Source organism: Macaca nemestrina, chromosome 3 (assembly GCF_043159975.1).
Source record: "Macaca nemestrina isolate mMacNem1 chromosome 3, mMacNem.hap1, whole genome shotgun sequence".
NCBI lineage: Eukaryota > Metazoa > Chordata > Mammalia > Primates > Cercopithecidae > Macaca > Macaca nemestrina.
Genome location: NC_092127.1, coordinates 41,850,267 through 41,868,901, shown reverse-complemented (window position 1 = coordinate 41,868,901; position 18,635 = coordinate 41,850,267). Strand labels below are relative to the sequence as shown.

Genomic DNA, 18,635 nt, shown 5'->3' with positions numbered 1-18,635 from the left:
GTCCCATTTGTAATGATTCTTTCATTCATTCTTTCTGTTAGTTGGGCATGAAACTTCTCATGCCCAAACCCTCTGCAAGTGACCTTGTTTTGTGCTTTATGGGAAAAAATAGCCATCTGGTAGCAACTCTCAGCTTTTTGTCACAAAGCCCACAAATCCATTTGTACTGGCACCTCTATTCTCCTTCTATCACAGGGAAGGAAGGATCTTGACTTCTATGACAGGCCAACCCTCCATGCACGCTCAGCATCCCATCTCCTCCCATGTCAGAGACTGTGAACCATTCTTTCTGGATTCTTCACATGGACATTTAGACATCCTCTCATCTCTTAAATACCAGCTTTCTGTCTTAAAAGAATACATGCCTTCACTTTATGGCATGTTCTCTTTCAGCAGTCATCCTCTCTCTGTACTGCCCTGCATGGTCATTCTTTGAGGAAGGGTTGTTCCCCACATGGTCTCAGCTGTCAGTCATAAATCAGCTCCAGTCTGGCCCTTTCTGCCACCTTGCCATGGATATTGCTGAGCTCTCATTCTTTCTTTAACGTCTCTGCAGCCCACACAGCTGAACTCCTTTCTTTTTTTTTCTTTCTTTTTTTTGAGGGGGGAGGGGTACAGAGTTTCTTTCTGTTGCCCAGCCTGGAGTGCAGTGGCGCTGTCTTAGCTCACCGCAGCCTCTGCCTCCTGGGTTCAAGCGATTCTCCTGCCTCAGCCTCCCGAGTAGCTGGGATTACAGGCGCTGTCTGGCTAATTTTGTATTTTTAGTAGAGATAGGGTTTCTCCATGTTGGTCATGCTGGTCTTGAACTCCTGACCTCAGGTGATCTGCCCACCTCAGCCTCCCAAAGTGCTGGGATTAGAGGCATGAGCCACCATGCCAGACCTGAACCTCTTTCTTCTTTTATCCAACACCTTGGTAACTTTCTCCAGTCTCATTGCCATAGTTTCCGTCTGTTCTTCCTTTTCCTGTTCTAAGTACTTGGTCTGAGACATTTCCATTTTTCTACTGTCCTACCTATCTACTTGCATGACTTCAAATGCCATCTACTTGCTGATGAGGACAAAAATTGGCATCTCTGACCTAGGCGTCTCTTCTAGACTGTGGACCTGTATCTCTGACAGCACGTTTTACTAAGCTCTTGGGCCTTTCTCAGCATCTTGGATTTAACATGAGCCCTTAGCGTGTGCTCCCAGCTACTTTCCCTCAAGATTTTCCCTGCTTCGGTAAATAGTGTCCTTTATTTTTTATTTTTAAGTTTTTATTTTTATTTTTAGGATTTGTGAGTACATAATAGGTATATATATTTATGGGGTATATGAGATATTTTGATACAGGCATGCAATGGATAATAGTCACATCATGGAAAATAGGGTATCCATCCCCTCAAGCATTTATTCTTTGTGTTACAAAAATCTAATTATACTCTTGTAGTTATTTTAAGATGTACAATTTAATTATTTTGCCTGTAGTCACCCTGTTGTGCTATCAAATACTAGGTATCATTCATTCTTTCACACTATTTTTTTGTACCCATTAACCATCCCTACCTCCCCCCTACTATACTTCCCAGCTTCTGGTAACCATCCTTCTACTCTCTATCTCCATGAGTTCAATTGCTTTGATTTTTGCATCCCACAAATAAGTGAGAGCATGTGATGCTTGTCTCTCTCTGCCTGGCAATAACTAGTATTGTTATCTCTTCATTTGTTCATGCCAGAAATCTGGGAGGGATCCTGGAAATCTTCACCTTTTCCATTCGGTCAATCTCTCATTACTTTGACTCTACCTGCAAATATCTCTCAAATCTGTCTACTTCTCTTTACTTCTGTTGTTGGTTGCCTTCATTTGAACCACCACCATCTCTTCCTGTACCACTCTAGACGCCTCCTAACGAGTCTGTCTTCCAGTTTTCTGTACCTCTCATCTCTCCCTCAGCAGCCAGAGTAATCTTGAAAAGCTTTAATTATCATTGTCAATTCACTGCCTATAAACCTCCTGTGGCTTTGCATTGTACCCCAAATAAAATGCTAACCCTTTCCCAGAGCCCACAAGGCCCAGCACGCTCTGATTCCCTGCCATCACTCAGCTCTACGGGCTCACTTAATTGCTCCTTATGCTTCAGCCATTCTGGCCTTTTGACATTCCCTGTAATGCTCAAACTCCTCACCTTCATCCTTTGCCTCTGCTGATCTCAGCAGGAAACAATTTCCCTTGCCCTTTGCACCACAGATTCCTTCTCACCTTTTAGGTTTTAGCTTAAATGTCACTACTTTGAAGAAGCTCTCTTTGCACACATTTCTAATGCATTCCTCACTGTACCCCTACTTTTCTTCATTGGAAGGAATTACTAAAATGTGCTGTCATATATCTCCTTAGGTGTTCATGTATCTGGTTTGTATCTTCTCTACCAAACAGTAATTTCCACGAAAGCAGGGGGCTGTGCTTTTTTTGTTCGTAGCTATATCCCTATCACCTGGCATTGCATACTCAGCAGCTATTTATCTCGTAAAATAGGCACATATTTAAAGTTTATTAAGATGGCAACTTTGGGGAAGCACCTCTTTGGTACTTTTATTGCCATGTTGCGTGGTAGTTACGCTTGGTGGGTTCAGACTTACGTGACTTGGAATCCCTATTACTATCTTTTGTGAACTTGAGCAGTTGTTAGCTTCTGTGATCCCTGCAGTTCTTTTTGGGCCGACTTCTTTCTTGAATGTACCAGTGTTACAGAAGACATATTATATGGAGGTTTATTTGGGAACACTACTTGGGTAGATCCACATGTGGGAACTTAAAAAATGACACAGGTGCTCATATTAGTGTGTCTTAAGTTAATCTATGAGACACTGTGTATAAATCGATTAATGTGCTAGCACTTCTTGTATCTGCACTCTCAAATGGAATGTGGGGCATTCCATACTGGGGAGTCAGGATTCCTGGCTTGTGGTGCTTTGTAGGACTCTTTGGTTTGCCATTGCTGTAGGTCGCATGGTCTAAAATGTAGAGAGGATAAAAATGATATTTTGAAAGATGATTGCTTTTCCCTGGCTAGTTGTTGCTGTTAATTCTTTTAGATCTCTGTTGCCCCAGGTATTTTACACCCAAGCAGCAAATTATCCAGGTGGGAGTGAGGGGAATCCAGGGGTTAGCCTGGGGTAGAAAGTTGAAACTGAGCATCTTGAAAGTGGGCATAGTCGCTTATTTTGAGTGTTCCCTACCTTAGAGTATGAATGGTCTCTTTGGGAGAAACCCTCACATAATGAAACACTGATGAGGAGCCTTTGGTTAAATTAAGAATCTTGATCTATTCCAAATCACTTATTTTTTCTGTAATGTTAAGCTTGGATTTTTGAGCACCTTTCTAAAAAGAGGGATGACACATTCTTAAATAATGTTTTGAGATTTTCTTGTATATTTTGGATAGTTCTGGTCTCCTGGAAACAAAGGCTGAGAAGCCACTACCTACCAGTGTGTTGTTACTAAGTATGTTTTCTTTCGATGAATATTTTATTTGCATTTTCAGCATTTTGTGACTTAACATGAAAAGTCCCAAACCAGCCAACTTAAGAAATAAATGTGATTGTGGTTGGAGTTTGTGTATGGCTTCTCTCATGTGAGCTTTCCTGATGTCATGCTTGCTAGCATGCCCAAGCATTTGGCTTTTTCGTGAGCCTCCAGTGACTCGACTTTGCTAATATACCTTAAATCCTTAGGAGGTTTCTGTAATGAAGGGCAGACTGGTTGTATTTGAACAAGTAGCTACAGTCCTAGTTCTTTACATAATGTAGTCTGATTATCAATAAAGGAATGTAATTGAATTTTAAATTTCTAAGGAGGGGGAAGGAAAAAACAATCTCAAACAGAAGTGTTCTGTTAATGAATGTGATAGACCCCTTTGTTGTTTACAGACAGCCCTCTTGCTGTTTTGTGGAAGAGAGTTGGGGCTGTGTTGCACATTTCACTGGCAATTTGCCCACCTCCTCTTCCCTGAAAATATTTATGGAGTTCTAGTGCTTTAATAAGTTGAGAAGTGATTTAATTGTTACATTGGCAGAGTGAGATAAAGCCGCTAAATATGTTGTTCATTTTCTTTCTGGGTGGGGTGGAAGAGGGAAATGAAATACTAATTTTTTCCTTTTTGGAAGCCTAATGCTGTGCTCTTTTATCATCACTCTTGTTCTCTAGGCATTAAGTGTGACTGAAACCCTGATTAAACCCTTGGAAAAATTCAGAAAAGAGCAACTTGGAGCTGTAAAGGTTTGTGTCTAATTTGAATACACTCATAAACAGAAAACATAGATGCCTCTGCTGCTTCATTGTATACTTTATTCACATTTGGCAGCTCTGAAGGAGATGCCGGAGCAAACCATCTGTTGTTTTATGTTCGAAATGTGCTCTTCCCCCTTTGGGGGATATGGAATTGAAAACAAAACAAAAACACCTGGACAAGGTAGTAAAACCTCTAGTAATCTTCTTGGGCTACACCTTTCCATGTAGAGTTTTAAAAATACCTGTAACCAAACAACACATTTGCTCTGAATAGAAGGAGCTTATCACTGGGGGGAGTATAGTTATTTCTGTGCGCACCTCAGTTTTATGGAGGAATGTAGCATTACAGTAGGGTTTAAGATTATAGACGCTGCCACACCGTGATGCCACCGAAACTAGGAAGAGACTATTAAGTATTGGGATGTAATTTCCTTCAATTTAACAAAAATTTAGCGAGTCTCTATTGTGTGCCAGTATTGTGATGGTATTGTGCATTATATTGTGTGCTGTATAGTGTTATGCTGGGGATTCAAAGGTGAGTGAACCACAGACTCTGTACTCAAGGATCTGGGATTTAACTGTGATTTCCAGAAATAATGCAGCGGTTTTGCCACAGGGAGCCTGGGATATATTTAGCAACTTATTTAAAATGTGCAATCTGAGTTTTGAAATTACCCCAGAGAAATAATTTCCACCAGTCTTTCCTGAATTTTGTGTATGTACTTGAGAAAGAAAAAGTAACATTTGCCTGTTGTTTACCGTTTTTGGCTTGGCCCAAGGAGAGGGGAATTAATAACAATTTTAGGTTGAGAAGGGAGTTTTTATATTTGTATTTTTTTCCCCCACATGGCTGGGAATGTGAGTTTTTTTTTTTTTCCTCTTCCTAAAAGAAATGACTAAAATCCCTTGGTGGAAATAAACACTGTGGCCTCAGTAGCTTAACCACACAGATGAACCCAAGGAGTTCCAGCTCTGTAACTGCTGTTTATGGGATGAATTATCATTTAAGTGACTTGTGACAATATTGAACATTTCTTTTTGGCATACCGTATTATAGTTTTTAATGAAGGGCTATGAACTGAGGCTCAGCCCCTGTGGACAGTGGGAGATCACTGGGGGCACCACCCCAGGCTCCTTCCTTGGATTGTTTGCCATGCTGCAGGCAGCTGGGTTGTCCCCTCTGGCTTTACAGCAGGAGATTGGAGGTCAGCTTTCACTTCTGCGACCTTGACTAAGTCATTGGCTTTAGTTTCTTATCTGTCAAATGAAGGACTTGGGGGATCTGACTATTGTTTTATAGTTTTATGATTTTGTTTTGATTGTGTCTCTAAGCTGTTCGAAAGTTTGTTGCATTTTGGTTCATTCTCTTTTAACATTTCATTGGCAGGTATTCTTTGTAAACAACGTCCGTTTCTTATTTTTCTCATTTGAATTGGATGGTGCTTACATGTGTGAAGGTTATATTATGGAAATGAAAACTGAGTGCGAGTGAATCTATTTAATTTTACTTGCCATCTACTCTACTGGAATTTAAAAATGTCTGACCTTGCATCTTCTATTGACTCATTTTTCCCCTTAAACTTTCCAGCTTCTGATGTTAACATTTGTTCAGAGTATATCCTGCGAAGCAACTTGCACAATCAGTAATCCTTTTAAAAGGAGAAATGGTTACAATAGTTTATTCTATGCTTTAAACTATTTAATGACCAAATTCTTTCCTGAAGTCCTATTTATGTATCCTTCCGTGTTCTTCTGGCTTCAAGTTTATAAAGAGTTGGTGTTATGTGCAGTCTTGCTCAGTATGGTGTGTGTGTTGACTGTTGTACCTGTGGAGGTCACCTGTGAAGAGCCAGTCATTGTGGGTCATAGGGAGAAGCCCTTTTTCCTGGCAGTTTTGTATACCATAATAAACAGTAGAGAAGGGTGGTTGTCTGTATTATACAACAGTATGTAAACTATGTAAACATCTGTCCTTTCCATTAGGTTGTTAAATCTTTAAAAGACTGTGCTTTTTTTTTTTTTAAATTCTCAACCAGCCCCTACCTTGCCTTAAAACATAAAGTATCTAATAAGTAGCCTATCCAACTGATAATTCTAGAAGCAACAGGAAAGGGTTTAAGTTTGGGTATTTGAATTACTTTCCACATCTGTGCTGCCTAAACATTCAGTCATATTTTGGCGAGCACACAGTCTTGTTCCTCTGATTAAATCTGCTTACATGGGATACTTCAGAAAGACTTTACTCTCGTAGGTTAAAGAGCTTTTTGTAAACAGCATAAAACAGTTTTCACATGGGAAGTTAAGAAAAAGGTCTTTAAAAGTTGACCACATCAGAATTTTTAGATATGGGGGTCAACATTTTGATCTTTCCCCGTCTCCTGTTTCCCATCTGGTAATGTTGTAACCCTTGCCTGAAACTCTTTCAGTTCCCTGTGCTCTTGCCTTCTCCAGTTTCCAGAAGCCCAGTTACGTGTTTAACTGTGGTTTAAACGTATTCTAAGTGGCTAGGTGGTTTTTGTAAATTGGATTTTGAAAAGCCCCAAGGTATTGTCTACTGTTTTGCTTATATTTGGATATGCTCTCCTTGAGCCCTGTTTGGTTTGGACGTATCCCTCCATTTTATAGGTTCTGCTGCATTTTCTTACATGCTTGCTAGGTTCTAGCCTTTGTTCAAAAAGCCCATTTGCCATCGCAGTGAGAGGTGAAGCCGGCTGGGCTTCTGGGTTGGGTGGGGACTTGGAGAACTTTTCTGTCTAGCTAAAGTATTGTAAATGCACCAATCTGTGCTCTGTGTCTAGCCAAAGGTTTGTAAATGCACCAATCAGCGCTCTGTAAAAACGCACCAATCAGCGCTCTATGTCTAGCTAGAAGTTTGTAAACGCACCCATCAGCACTCTGTAAAGTGGACCAATCAGCAGGACATGGGCAGGGCCAAATAAGGGAATAAAAGCTGGCCTTCCGAGCCAGCAGCTGCATCCCGCTCGGGTCCCTTTCCATGCTGTGGAACCTCTGTTCTTTCGCTCTTCACAATAAATCCTGCTGCTGCTCACTCTTTGGGTGTGCACTACCTTTATGAGCTGTAACACTCACTGTGAAGTTCTGCAACTTGACTCCTAAAGTCAGTGAGACCACGAACCCACTGGGAGGAATGAACAACTCTGGACATGCCACCTTTAAGAGCTGTAACACTCACTGCGAAGGTCTGTGGCTTCACTCCTGAAATCAGCAAGACCACAAACCCACCAGAAGGAAGAAACTCCGGACACATCTGAACATCTGAAGGAACAAACTCCAGACACACCATCTTTAAGAACTGTAACACTCACCGTGAGGGTCCATGGCTTCATTTTTGAAGTCAGCGAGACCAAGAACCCACTGGAAGGAACCAATTCTGGACACAACAGGACACAGGTTGTTCCCTGATTCATCACGTCAAGTGACTATTCAGAGTTTTTCCAAGGCCTAGCTCAGTTCTTATTTTCTTTTGGAGCTCCTTCACCCTTCTTGAGCTTGGCACTTATTGCCAGATATCCCACAGTACTTTGTGGGATAGCTGCAGGAACCAGTACAGATCCTGAACAACATAGGGGCCAAGTACGTTGAGCAAAAACTCTGAGAAATACCAGAACATGGTAAGAGTTACGTGAGATAAATTGCTTTTTTGGACATTTGACCAAGTAACGAAAACGTGGGTTTGGGCAAGCAGCAGCACACAGATGTCAAGTGGATGCAACTAACTGTATCAGGAATAGAATCTGTTCAGCTGCTATCTTGGAAAGAGCCAATTACAATTTTATCCAATAGAAGAACAATTTTGAACAGAAAACGTAATAGATGTTCATTTCAAAAAGTACGACTTATCACCTAAGCCTACTACCAGACTATGACTAATAAATTTTTTTTTTTTTTTTTAAAGACTTTCATTCTGTTGCCCAGGCTGGGCTGGAGCCTTGAGCTCCTGGGTCAGATGATCTTCTGAGCAGCTAGGACTACAAGTGTATGCCACCATGCGTGGCTAATTTTAAAATTATTTTTGTAGGGACAGGGTCTCTGTGTCGCCCAAGCTGGTCTTGAACTCCTGGGCTCAAGTGATCCTCCTGCCTTGGCCTTCCAAAGTTCTGGGATTACAGGCTTGAGCCACTGTGCCCAGCCTTAATGAATACATTTAAAATACAGACTTCCAAAGATTCTGTAAATTACTATAAAACATGAGTAAAAAACCTGTCTGGATAATTTTTCATATTACATTATATTTAATAGAGGAGAAACAATATTGATTTAGTTTAATTACATTTCTTTCATTCGGTATAAAACACACTCGTGCCTATGATACAGCATAGTGTTAGAGGCCCTGAGATACAACTAGGAATTACAACACTGGCTGGCCTTCAAGAAGTTAGCAACTTTTTGTGAGACTGTCAAATAAGCAGTAAAAATATATTGTGAAAAGTGCTGTAATAGGGGAAAGCATAGGTGCCCTGGGACGTACTCTACCATCTCATCTTTGGAGCACCAGAAAGTCTTTCAGAGAGACTTAATTCTTCCTGGTTTGAATCCTCTTTCAGTGCCTTAATTAACCATGTGATTTGGGGCAAGCGACTTAAAGCCTTTAAGTCTCAGTTTCCTGGTCTGTAAAATGAGACTTATGACACTTGTGTCAGGAGGTTATTGTGAGAGTTAAGTGAATTTGGTAATGTACTTGAAGTGTCTAGTTTGGAGCCTGGTATCCATAGAGTAATTTTATTATCCCATTCATGGCTTTCTCCCCATCACCTTGCCAAACAGGAATTGCTCAGCTTTTTGTCCATTCTCCGCATTCTGGGTTTAGGGGTGACAAGCCATAGCATGTGGCTTATGACCCTTATGGACAGAGAGTGCTAAGGCACTGGATAAGTGACTCTGGAGCCACCGCTTAGGAACGAGGTGCCACTTTGCCAGCGTTGGTGCTGCTGCAGTCCTGTGCTGGCCATTCACTTGTGTTCTGACAGGTGTCTCCCAGGCACCCTTCTGGGTCTGACTCAAGTGCTCCATTCTGTGAGGATGGAGCTGAATTCTCATCTCTTTAGAGAGGCTAGAGGAGCTTAAAGGAAAGGGGTGGGTTGGGGTAGGACAGGGCAAATGAAGTGTCAAGTAGGAACGAGTGACACTTGGCGTGGGAGTTAAGGGAGGGTGTGCTTTCTCCCCGCTGGAGTGGGGAGTCCTCACTTAACATTATCAGTAGGTTCTTGGAAACTGAATTGAAGCAAAGCAGCACATAAGGAAGCCAGTTTTACCATGGGCCAATTGACATAAAAGTTAAGTTTTTATGTCATATTTCTGGTCTCAGAAACATCACCAAACTTTTTTTTTGTTTTTGAATGGAGCGGAGTTTCACCCATGTCTCCCAGGCTGGAGTGCAGTGGCATGATCTCGGCTCACTACAATCTCTGCCTCCCAGGTTCAAGTGATTCTTATCCCTCAGCCTCCTAAGTAGCTGGGATTACAGACATGCGCCACCACACCTGGCTAATTTTGTATTTTTATGGAGACGGGGGGGTTTCACCATGTTGGTCAGACTGGTCTCAAACTCCTGACGTCAACATCACCAAACTTCCAAAGACCACTGTTGCGGGAAGTCAGGGACCCCGTGTGAAGGGACCAGCTGAAGCCATGGCAGAAGAACATAAATTGTGAAGATTTCATGGACATTTATTAGTTCCCCAAATTAATACTTTTATAATTTCTTACACCTGTCTTTACTGCAGTCTCTGAACATAAAATTTGAAGATTTCATGTACATTTATCACTTCCCCAATCAATACTCTTGTGATTTCCTATGCCTGTCTTTAATCTCTTAATCCCATCATCTTTGTAAGCTGAGGATGTATGTTGCCTGTGGACCCTGTGATGATTGTGTTAACCACACAAATTGTTTAAACAGTATGAAATCTGGGCACCTTGAAAAAAGAACAGGATAACAGCGATGTTCAGGGAACAAGGGAGATAACCATTAGGTCTGGCTGGCTGAGAGCTGGGTGGAACAGAGCCATATTTCTCTTCTTTCAAAAGCAAATAGAAATATCGCTGAATTGTTTTTCTCAGCAAGGAACATCTCTGAGAAAGAGAATGCATTCCTAGGGGGAGGTCTCTAAGATGGCTGCTCTGGGGATGTCTGTCTTTTACGGTTGTAGATAAGGGATGAAATAAGGCCTGGTCTCCCATAGTGCTCCCAGGCCTATTAGGACAAGGAAATTCCCTCCTAATAAATTTTGGTCAGGCTGGTTGTCTGCTCTCAAACCCTGTCTCCTGATGTTATCAATGACAGTGCATGCCCGAAACTTCATTAGCAATTTTAATTTTGCCCTGGTCCTGTGATCTTGTCCTGTCCCCATTTGCCTTGTGATATTTTATTGCCTTGTGAAGCAATAAAATGATCTCTGTGACCCACACCCTATTCGTACACTCCCTCTGCTTTGAAAATCACTAATAAAAACTTGCTGGTTTTGTGGCTTGGTGGGGGCATCATGGAACCTGCCAACATGTGATGTCTCCCCCAGATACCCAGCTTTAAAATTTCTCTTTTGTACTCTTTCCCTTTATTTCTTAGACACTTAGGGAAAATAGAAAAGGACTCACATTGAATTATCGGGGGTGGTTCCCGCGATAACCACAACACTTTTAATATTAAATATTGAAATAAATGTGAACTATACATATATTTAAGAAAGATTAATAAAAACAAGGTAATCATTTACTCACTTATTTCTGTTCAGGGTCACAGGTGTCTGGAGCCCATCCCAGCAGCTCAGAGTGCAGGGTGGACACCAGCCTTGGACAGGGCATGATCCCACACTCACTTACACAGTACTATTTAGACATGCCGGTGAATTAACCTAAGAGATGTGGGAGGAAATAGTAGGTACCCAGAGAGTACCCACGCAGGCTTGGGAGAATGTGCAGACTCCACATGGACAGTGGCCCTGGCCACGAATTGGTTTTTATTTTTCCCTTATTAATGTAATAATGAAATGATGCTATTCAAGGACCTGCCATATTTATCTCTAGACGAGTCCAACAGTAAACATTATTTGATTTTATAGTTTGAAAATAAGCCTTTTCCATCTCCTCATCCTAAACAATTGGAAAATGTAGAAAATTCAAAAAAAGTCATCTAGTAACAAAAAAATTCTTTCTTCTTCTAAAGCAAAGTAATCTAGTACCCTACAGAAAAATGGGCAATTCACAATTACGTTTAAACTTTTATGAATTCTTTGTGTTCTTTATCCACCTTTCAGTGGAAGCATTAATGTGTTTTTTGCAAAAAAAAAAAAAAAAAAAAAAAAAACTGCTTCATGAAGGATATATTTTGTGTTACGAATGTTTCCCTATGTTCTTACATATTGGTTGTAATCCTCCCCCTTTTGCTGTGTGCCCTTTGCTTGATTATTGTGATTTTTTTTTTTTTAATATTTACAAGTTCTTATAGCTTCTTCCATTTCTTTTTTGCTTAGATCCTTCTCTGTTCTGAGATTCGTTGAAAATATTCTCTATGGCTTCATTGTTTACTTGTGACTCTTTCAATCCATCTGGAATTAATTTTGATATGAGATGAGGTTCTCTGTCTGCTTCACAGTAGTTAAACAGTCATGCCAGCACCAATAGTTGAATCGTCTCTTCCTTTTTTTAACCCAGTGATTTGTAATGACAAATTTCTATTGTTTTTACCTCAAGATCTGGTTATTTGAATTGTGGTTCTTAGGTTCTTCTCTTCTACCATTTATACAATGTATATCTTTTTTGACCCATAATGCTGTTTTAAGTAGTAGCTCTACTTTTAAAAAAAGTTTTGCATGTGCAATTTTATAACAGATTAGAAAGCTGACTTCTACCATATTCAACTTATAAATTTTGTTTGGCTTCCTCTTGTTGTTACAATTAAAAAAAAATGTGTCACCACCATAAAGATCATTGGAGTTTTCAGCAGTTCCAGAGAAATCAGAAGACACGGCCAATGTACTGGGTCTGTGTTCTCACAAGGCAAAAATGTTCTGGTGCTGAGTAATGGCTGCCTTCTTCTCTGGAGTAGATGAGGACTATCTGGTTTTCATTGCCTACCACTCCTGATTGCATTTCTCTCCCAGCCTGTTTCACTCATTAGATTACTGCCTGGCCCAGACTCATTTCAGTTTTTGTAATGTCTAATTTATAAGAAAAGTTTTCATATTGTATTTAACTTGATCCTTGTTGGAACTTTTTGGATTATGCTATTACATTTATATATATTTTTTTCTATAATGCAGTATTGGGGGGGGGGGAAACTCCATTCTTTATTGACTGCTACTTGAATAGTTTCCTTTGAAATTTGTATTATTTCAGCACAAGAAATCATATGAGCACAAAGAAACAATAATACTCTATGATGACATTAAGAACAAATGCAGGAAGAAATGATTACCTGTATTTTAAGATTCAAAAGCAAACACAGCAGCATTTGTATAATACCATACCATACCATATATGGACAAAGATATTTCTGTTCTAAGCTTGGTGGGTGTGATGTTGTTGTTGTTTCTTGGCTAAATTCTTTCTTCATAAAGGCTTGATGTCTTCTTTTTCTTTCATTCCCAACTTTACCGGCATGTTGATTTTCATAGCTTTCTATTGCTCGGTGTGCTGGGTGTTTTGACTGCTGATTACCATGTCACCCCTTCCTCGGCCCCTTTCTATGATTCAGATTAAATCAAATGAGGTGGTAAAAATGTTTTCCATGTCCCTGGTAAGTACTAGTCTGCAGTGATAGTGCTTCTTAGCGTGTGACCTTGCTTTGCAGCAGTCTTGTGGGCAAATGCAGGGCCCTGACTTCCATTGGTCTTTTGTTTAAATCTGAGAAACAGATGCTCAGAGAATGTTTGTTACAAAGTCACAGAGTAATGAGTGGCTGGGACTGCAGCTTGGTCTTCTGACACCAAATTCAGTGTGTACTTCACAACATCAGCTTTTTTAAATAGTGGACATTTTTAGGTAATGGGCATCTGTTTGTTTCAGTTTATTTTCTGTTAGTTGTTAAAATAGTGGAAGAGCATAATGAAAAGCAGAAAAGAGAATTATCAATACCTTGGACTTAAAAAATTGTAAATAAAAAAACCCTACGGCATAAAGAAAAATAAAGTCTTCTGGTCCTGTGTATCAACAAAAGTGACTATTAAGTAAAAGAGGTTAAAATAAAACTTCCTGCTTTTTTTTGGTTCCATTTCTACACATGGGTGAACCATAGGATCACAGAATTTTAGGTTGGGATCTAAGAATGAGACAGACAGTTAAGGAAAAGTCCCTGATCTTTTTTTTTTTCTTTGGTAAGAAAACTTAGGTTCTGTGTTGTCAGATTTTTTTTTTTTTTAAGTTGTGCAGCTAGTTGGTAATTAACCTTGGAGTAGAAAAGGGAAGAAACCTCAGTTTCTGAGCCTCTCCTCCTCCATCAGTGTGGGGGAATTAATTGAGGGTTTTTAGATGACCTGACAGGGGACATAATGTCCTGGGTTTCCAGAAGAACAGTGCGTGGTCCCATGTGGTAAAAAAAAAAAAAAAAAAACCAAAAGATAAATAAAAGAAGTAGAGAATGAACATGCTTTGTTTAATCTCTTTGCCTAACAGGAAAGAAATCATACAAGAAAAGGCTAGAACTTTTGCTTTGGAAAATACAAATTGGAAAATTAGGGAAGAGAATGTTCCTTTTTTAGGAGGTGTGGAGAGTTAGGGAGAATTTGAAATTAATGGAAACATTTTGACAGCATGAGGACATGGTGTGCTCTCCTTGATACTCAAGAATGTTTATTGAAAATCAAGTTGGCTGGCAGCTTTAGGGGAGACAGCCCGTCTTCTCTGCATTTATAAATGTGTGTACTTGTTTTCTCAAAAAGCTTCTATAGCAAATGGAATGCAAGTATGTCCTAATTCTAGACAGTACCTAAGAAATGTTTGTGATGTTAACCAAAGGGTGAGTACTAGTATGTCAATATTATTTTAGGCCCTGTTGACCTATTTGTATATATTTTAAATAGTGTTACAGAGATCACTGGAAAGGTTTGGGAAAGTAGATGACATTTCTGGTCAGAGAATCTTACTGCTATACAGGTTGATCATCCTGACTCTGAAATCCGATATGCTCCAAAATTTGAAATGACATTACAAGTGGAAAATTGCACACCTGGCCTCTTGGTCTCTGATGGTTCAGTGTACATAAGCTTTGTTTCATGTACAAAATTATTAAAAATATTGTATAAAATTACCTTCAGGCTATGTGTGATGGGTGGATACAAAACAGAAATGAATTTCATGTTTAGACTTAGGCCCCATCCCCAAGATACCTCTCTTGATATACACAGATATTCCAAAATTCAAAAATATCCAAAAATCCGTACCACTTCTGGTTCTAAGCATTTCAGAGAAGGGATACTTAACCTGTATTCATACTGGACCATTACGGAAGATCTTTCCCGAGATGTTTTTTTTCCAACCCTGATTATGTATTACGATTTTTTGAAAATCTGGAGTAAAACATATTGATTGATTGATTGAGACAGAGTCTCACCCTGTTGCCCAGGCTGGAGTGCAATGGTGTGATCTCTACTCACTGTAACCTCCGCCTCTGCGGTTCAAGTGATTCTCATGGTTCAAGTGATTCTCGCGCCTCAGCCTCTTGAGTAGCTGGGATTACAGGTGTGCGCCACCACACCCTGCTAATTTTTGTATTTTTAGTAGAGACGGGATTTCACCACGATAGCTGGCTGGTCTTGAACTCCTGACCTCAGGTGATCCACCCACCTTGGTTGGCCTCTCAAAGTGCTGAGATTATAGGTGTGAGCCACCGGTCTATTATTCCATTTTAAACGAATTCCACGTCTGTGCCAAAATCTGGAGCAAGTTTGCTTTTTTAAGCTTTATGTTATTTTTCTTATGTATTCTGTTTCATTTGGTTGGTGAGAGGCGAGTAACGTGGAATTAATTCTTACTACTGCTAAGTATGAAGAACTGAAAAATAACATAGGCTTGGAAAAAAGTCCATTAAAGGAAGAAATAAAAGTGTCTCTTCTGTCCTAATGCTGTCTTGATGATTAAGCAGTAAGCTTGGTACTGATATGTTTTTTTTAGATAGCTTTGTCACATTCAGAGTGGTGCTTTGTTCTATTTTCAGATATTTTTCATAATTTGAGCTTCCCAGTGGATTAACTATGTGTGTCCTTTCGTTTCTGTTTAACCATGGTTTTTTTTTTTTTTTTGTAGGAAGAAAAAAAGAAGTTTGACAAAGAGACAGAAAAGAATTATAGTCTAATTGATAAACATTTGAATTTATCAGCAAAAAAGAAAGACTCACATTTACAAGAGGTATAATTTTTTATTTTTCTGTTAAGTTTTCAAAATTTAATAAGCAATACATGTCTTTTAAAAATGTGCTTTACTGTTGATAACTTTTCATCTGGCATTATATAGAGATAACAAAAAGTGAACAGATAGTGTCATAAATTAAGAAAAAAGTCCTTGTGAAACAAGACAAAATAATACGTCTTATAGCGATTACTGAGGTATGGATTTGTAGTAGTAAAATTTTTGTTTCTGAGTATTATTTTACAGGAACATAACTTTAAACCAGCATTAGTGAAGAACAGATATATTATTTGCAGGAATAGATCAATTAATTGGCTTTCAGGAGTTCTTGAAGAAATGAATTGAATTTAATAAGCTCATATGCCATTATGCATTTATGTGAAGGCAGCATTAATCTTATTTAATGCTGAGGATTCAGGAAATTCAGCTTCGTTGGAAAGGGAGCATCTGTTTTACTTGTATTAATAGACTCATTTATTTTGGAGGCAGCCATATATAAGCAGGAAGGAATTTATATTTTATTTTTCATTTTCTCATTGTTTATTTCTAAATCCCCTGCCATTTGTTTCTCTCACTCACACACTTGGATGGAAACTCAGTTGTTTACAATTCAAAACATAATGCTTTTATTAAAAATAATGCTGTTTGCCATTGTTAGTATTTTGTCTGATCCCACAAAAATTGTATTTTTTTCCCTTGTTTTTTAACACATAAGGAATCTGGGCATTATGTACTACTGTCATAAACACTTGCTAAAGTATTATCAAAATGACACAGTATTAAGTCTTGTGTAAACCTGGATTATATTTAAATGTCAGCTATGTAGTTACACACTCTTTGTGTGTATGGTTGGTTCGACATCCACATGTGACTTTTTCTTTTGTCTCTCTAATGCCTTTGACTGACATTTGGATGGCACTTGACAGTTCATAAAAGAAAAAGGAGCTTTTACACCACTTCATCCTTACTGCTTTTACTTTGGGTAGGGCCCTGTTCTCTACTTGTTGCATATTATTGTGTGCTCCCTCATCTCCTGCCCTCTGTCAATTTTGAGATGATAGCTGCAGCTTTTACAGACCCCCTTTATGCTAGCAGTTCTCTACCTCTGCTCTCACCTCCATTTTCAGGTATCCTAAAAAAGATTTTCATTCCCCAAGTAAATTTCCAAATCCACTTCACTTTCTCATTAGGTATCTCATTTTAAACTTTTCTTAGGCAACATCTTTGGAGTCACCTTGGCCCTTTCTCTTACGCCTCCCATCTAGTCCATCAGTATGTCATCTTTAGTTCCAGAATATAATCTGAGTGTATCCACTTCTCATGACTCGCTCTTCTCCAAACCCTCCTAATGGCTTCTCCAGAGGCCCCAGGGCCCACAGGATGCTGTGTGTTCTGCACCCAACCCAGCTGGGGTCAGCATAGTATGTACTGAGGGCCGTGGCATTTGTTTTCCTTCTGCTTGGTATGTTTTCAACACGCATCCATGTGTCTCAAACCTTCAAATACTCTTCCAAATACCCTCCACTCAGAGGTCAGTTTATTAAAAATTTTTCCTGACTTTCTTATTTAGAATGTCCCCTTTACTCTGCTTTATATTTTTTTCATATTCCTTTTTTTTTGAGTTGGAGTTTCACTCTTGTCGTCCGGGCTGGAGTGCAATGGTGAGATCTTGGCTCACTGCAACCTCCGCCTCCTAGGTTCAAGCGATTCTCCTGCCACTATCTCCTGAGTAGCTGGGATTACAGGCGCCCACCACCGCGCCCGGCTAATTTTTTGTATTTTTAGTAGAGACAGGGTTTCATTATGTTGGCCAGGCTGGTCTAGAACTCCTGACCTCAGGCGATCCACCTGCCTTGGCCTCCCCAAGTGCTGGAATTACAGGCATGAGCCACAGGGTTCAGCCTATTTTTTTTTCATGGTCTTATAACCGTTTTGACATACTGTTCATTTATTACGTGGCTTCTTCCACTAGAATGTAAGCTCCTTGAAAGCAACAACATTGTCTTATTCAGTGTTCTATCTTCAGTGCCTAGAACAGTACCTCTTAGGGAGTAGGTACTTAATGTATAGTTATTGAATGAACAAGTGTGGAGATGGTTGTACAGTGAGCTAGGGCTCCAGTAATTTATCAGTCCCAAAGATAATTCACCTCCAGAAACATGAAGAGATCCTAAAGATGAATAATTTGTTTCATTTAAATTACGGCCGGGTGTGGTGGCTCAAGCCTGTAATCCCAGCACTTTGGGAGGCCGAGACGGGCGGATCACGAGGTCAGGAGATCGAGACCATCCTGGCTAACCCGGTGAAACCCCGTCTCTAGTAAAAAATACAAAAAAATAGCCGGGCGAGGTGGCGGGTGCCTGTAGTCCCAGCTACTCGGGAGGCTGAGGCAGGAGAATGGCGTAAACCCGGGAGGCGGAGCTTGCAGTGAGCTGAGATCCGGCCACTGCACTCCAGTCTCGGCGACAGAGCAAGACTCCGTCTCAAAAAAAAAAAAAAAAAAAAAAAATTACATACACTTTTTTATCTTGCTCTGTTTGCTCTTTACAAACTTATGTGCTCACACTGAAACAGCCTTCTATTTTAAGTGTAAAGCCCTTAATAGGGGGTATGATTTTTGAAGGGGAAAATGTTAGGTTTGGATATTCATTACTTTTGGCAGTGGTTAATGTAATGCTAATTTTCAGTGAATTGAGATGCTCAGGAGATTGTAAAAGTTGCAGAGAATGATACTGAACAAAGGCTTAGAAACATACATAATTCATTCTCTCCTCTTGTTTCAATTGAAAATAACAGGAGATGGCTGGGTGTGGTGGCTTATGCCTGTAATCCCAGCACTTTGGGAAGCCGAGGCAGGTGGATCACAAGGTCAGGAGATGGAGACCATCCTGGCTAACACGGTGAAACCTTGTCTCTACTAAAAATACAAAAAAATAGCCGGTGTGGTGGTGGGTGCCTGGAGTCCCAGCTGCTCGGGAGGCTGATGCAGGAGAATGGTGTGAACC

The 18,635-nt window shown here is 39.9% G+C and overlaps 1 protein-coding gene across 7 annotated transcripts in view; it reads left to right on the top strand.

The window, feature by feature from the left end:
* LOC105463455 (Rho GTPase activating protein 10) overlaps positions 1–18,635 on the top strand; it is a 351,270-nt gene that overhangs the window by 127,806 nt on the left and 204,829 nt on the right. For 6 of the 7 annotated variants that reach the window (XM_071092951.1, XM_071092950.1, XM_071092948.1 and 3 more), the window contains exons 4-5: positions 4,186–4,257; positions 15,529–15,630. In XM_071092951.1, the coding sequence (XP_070949052.1) occupies positions 4,186–4,257; positions 15,529–15,630 (174 nt within the window). The remainder of the gene's footprint in view (positions 1–4,185; positions 4,258–15,528; positions 15,631–18,635) is intronic. The other variant, XM_071092949.1, reaches the window with a different exon arrangement.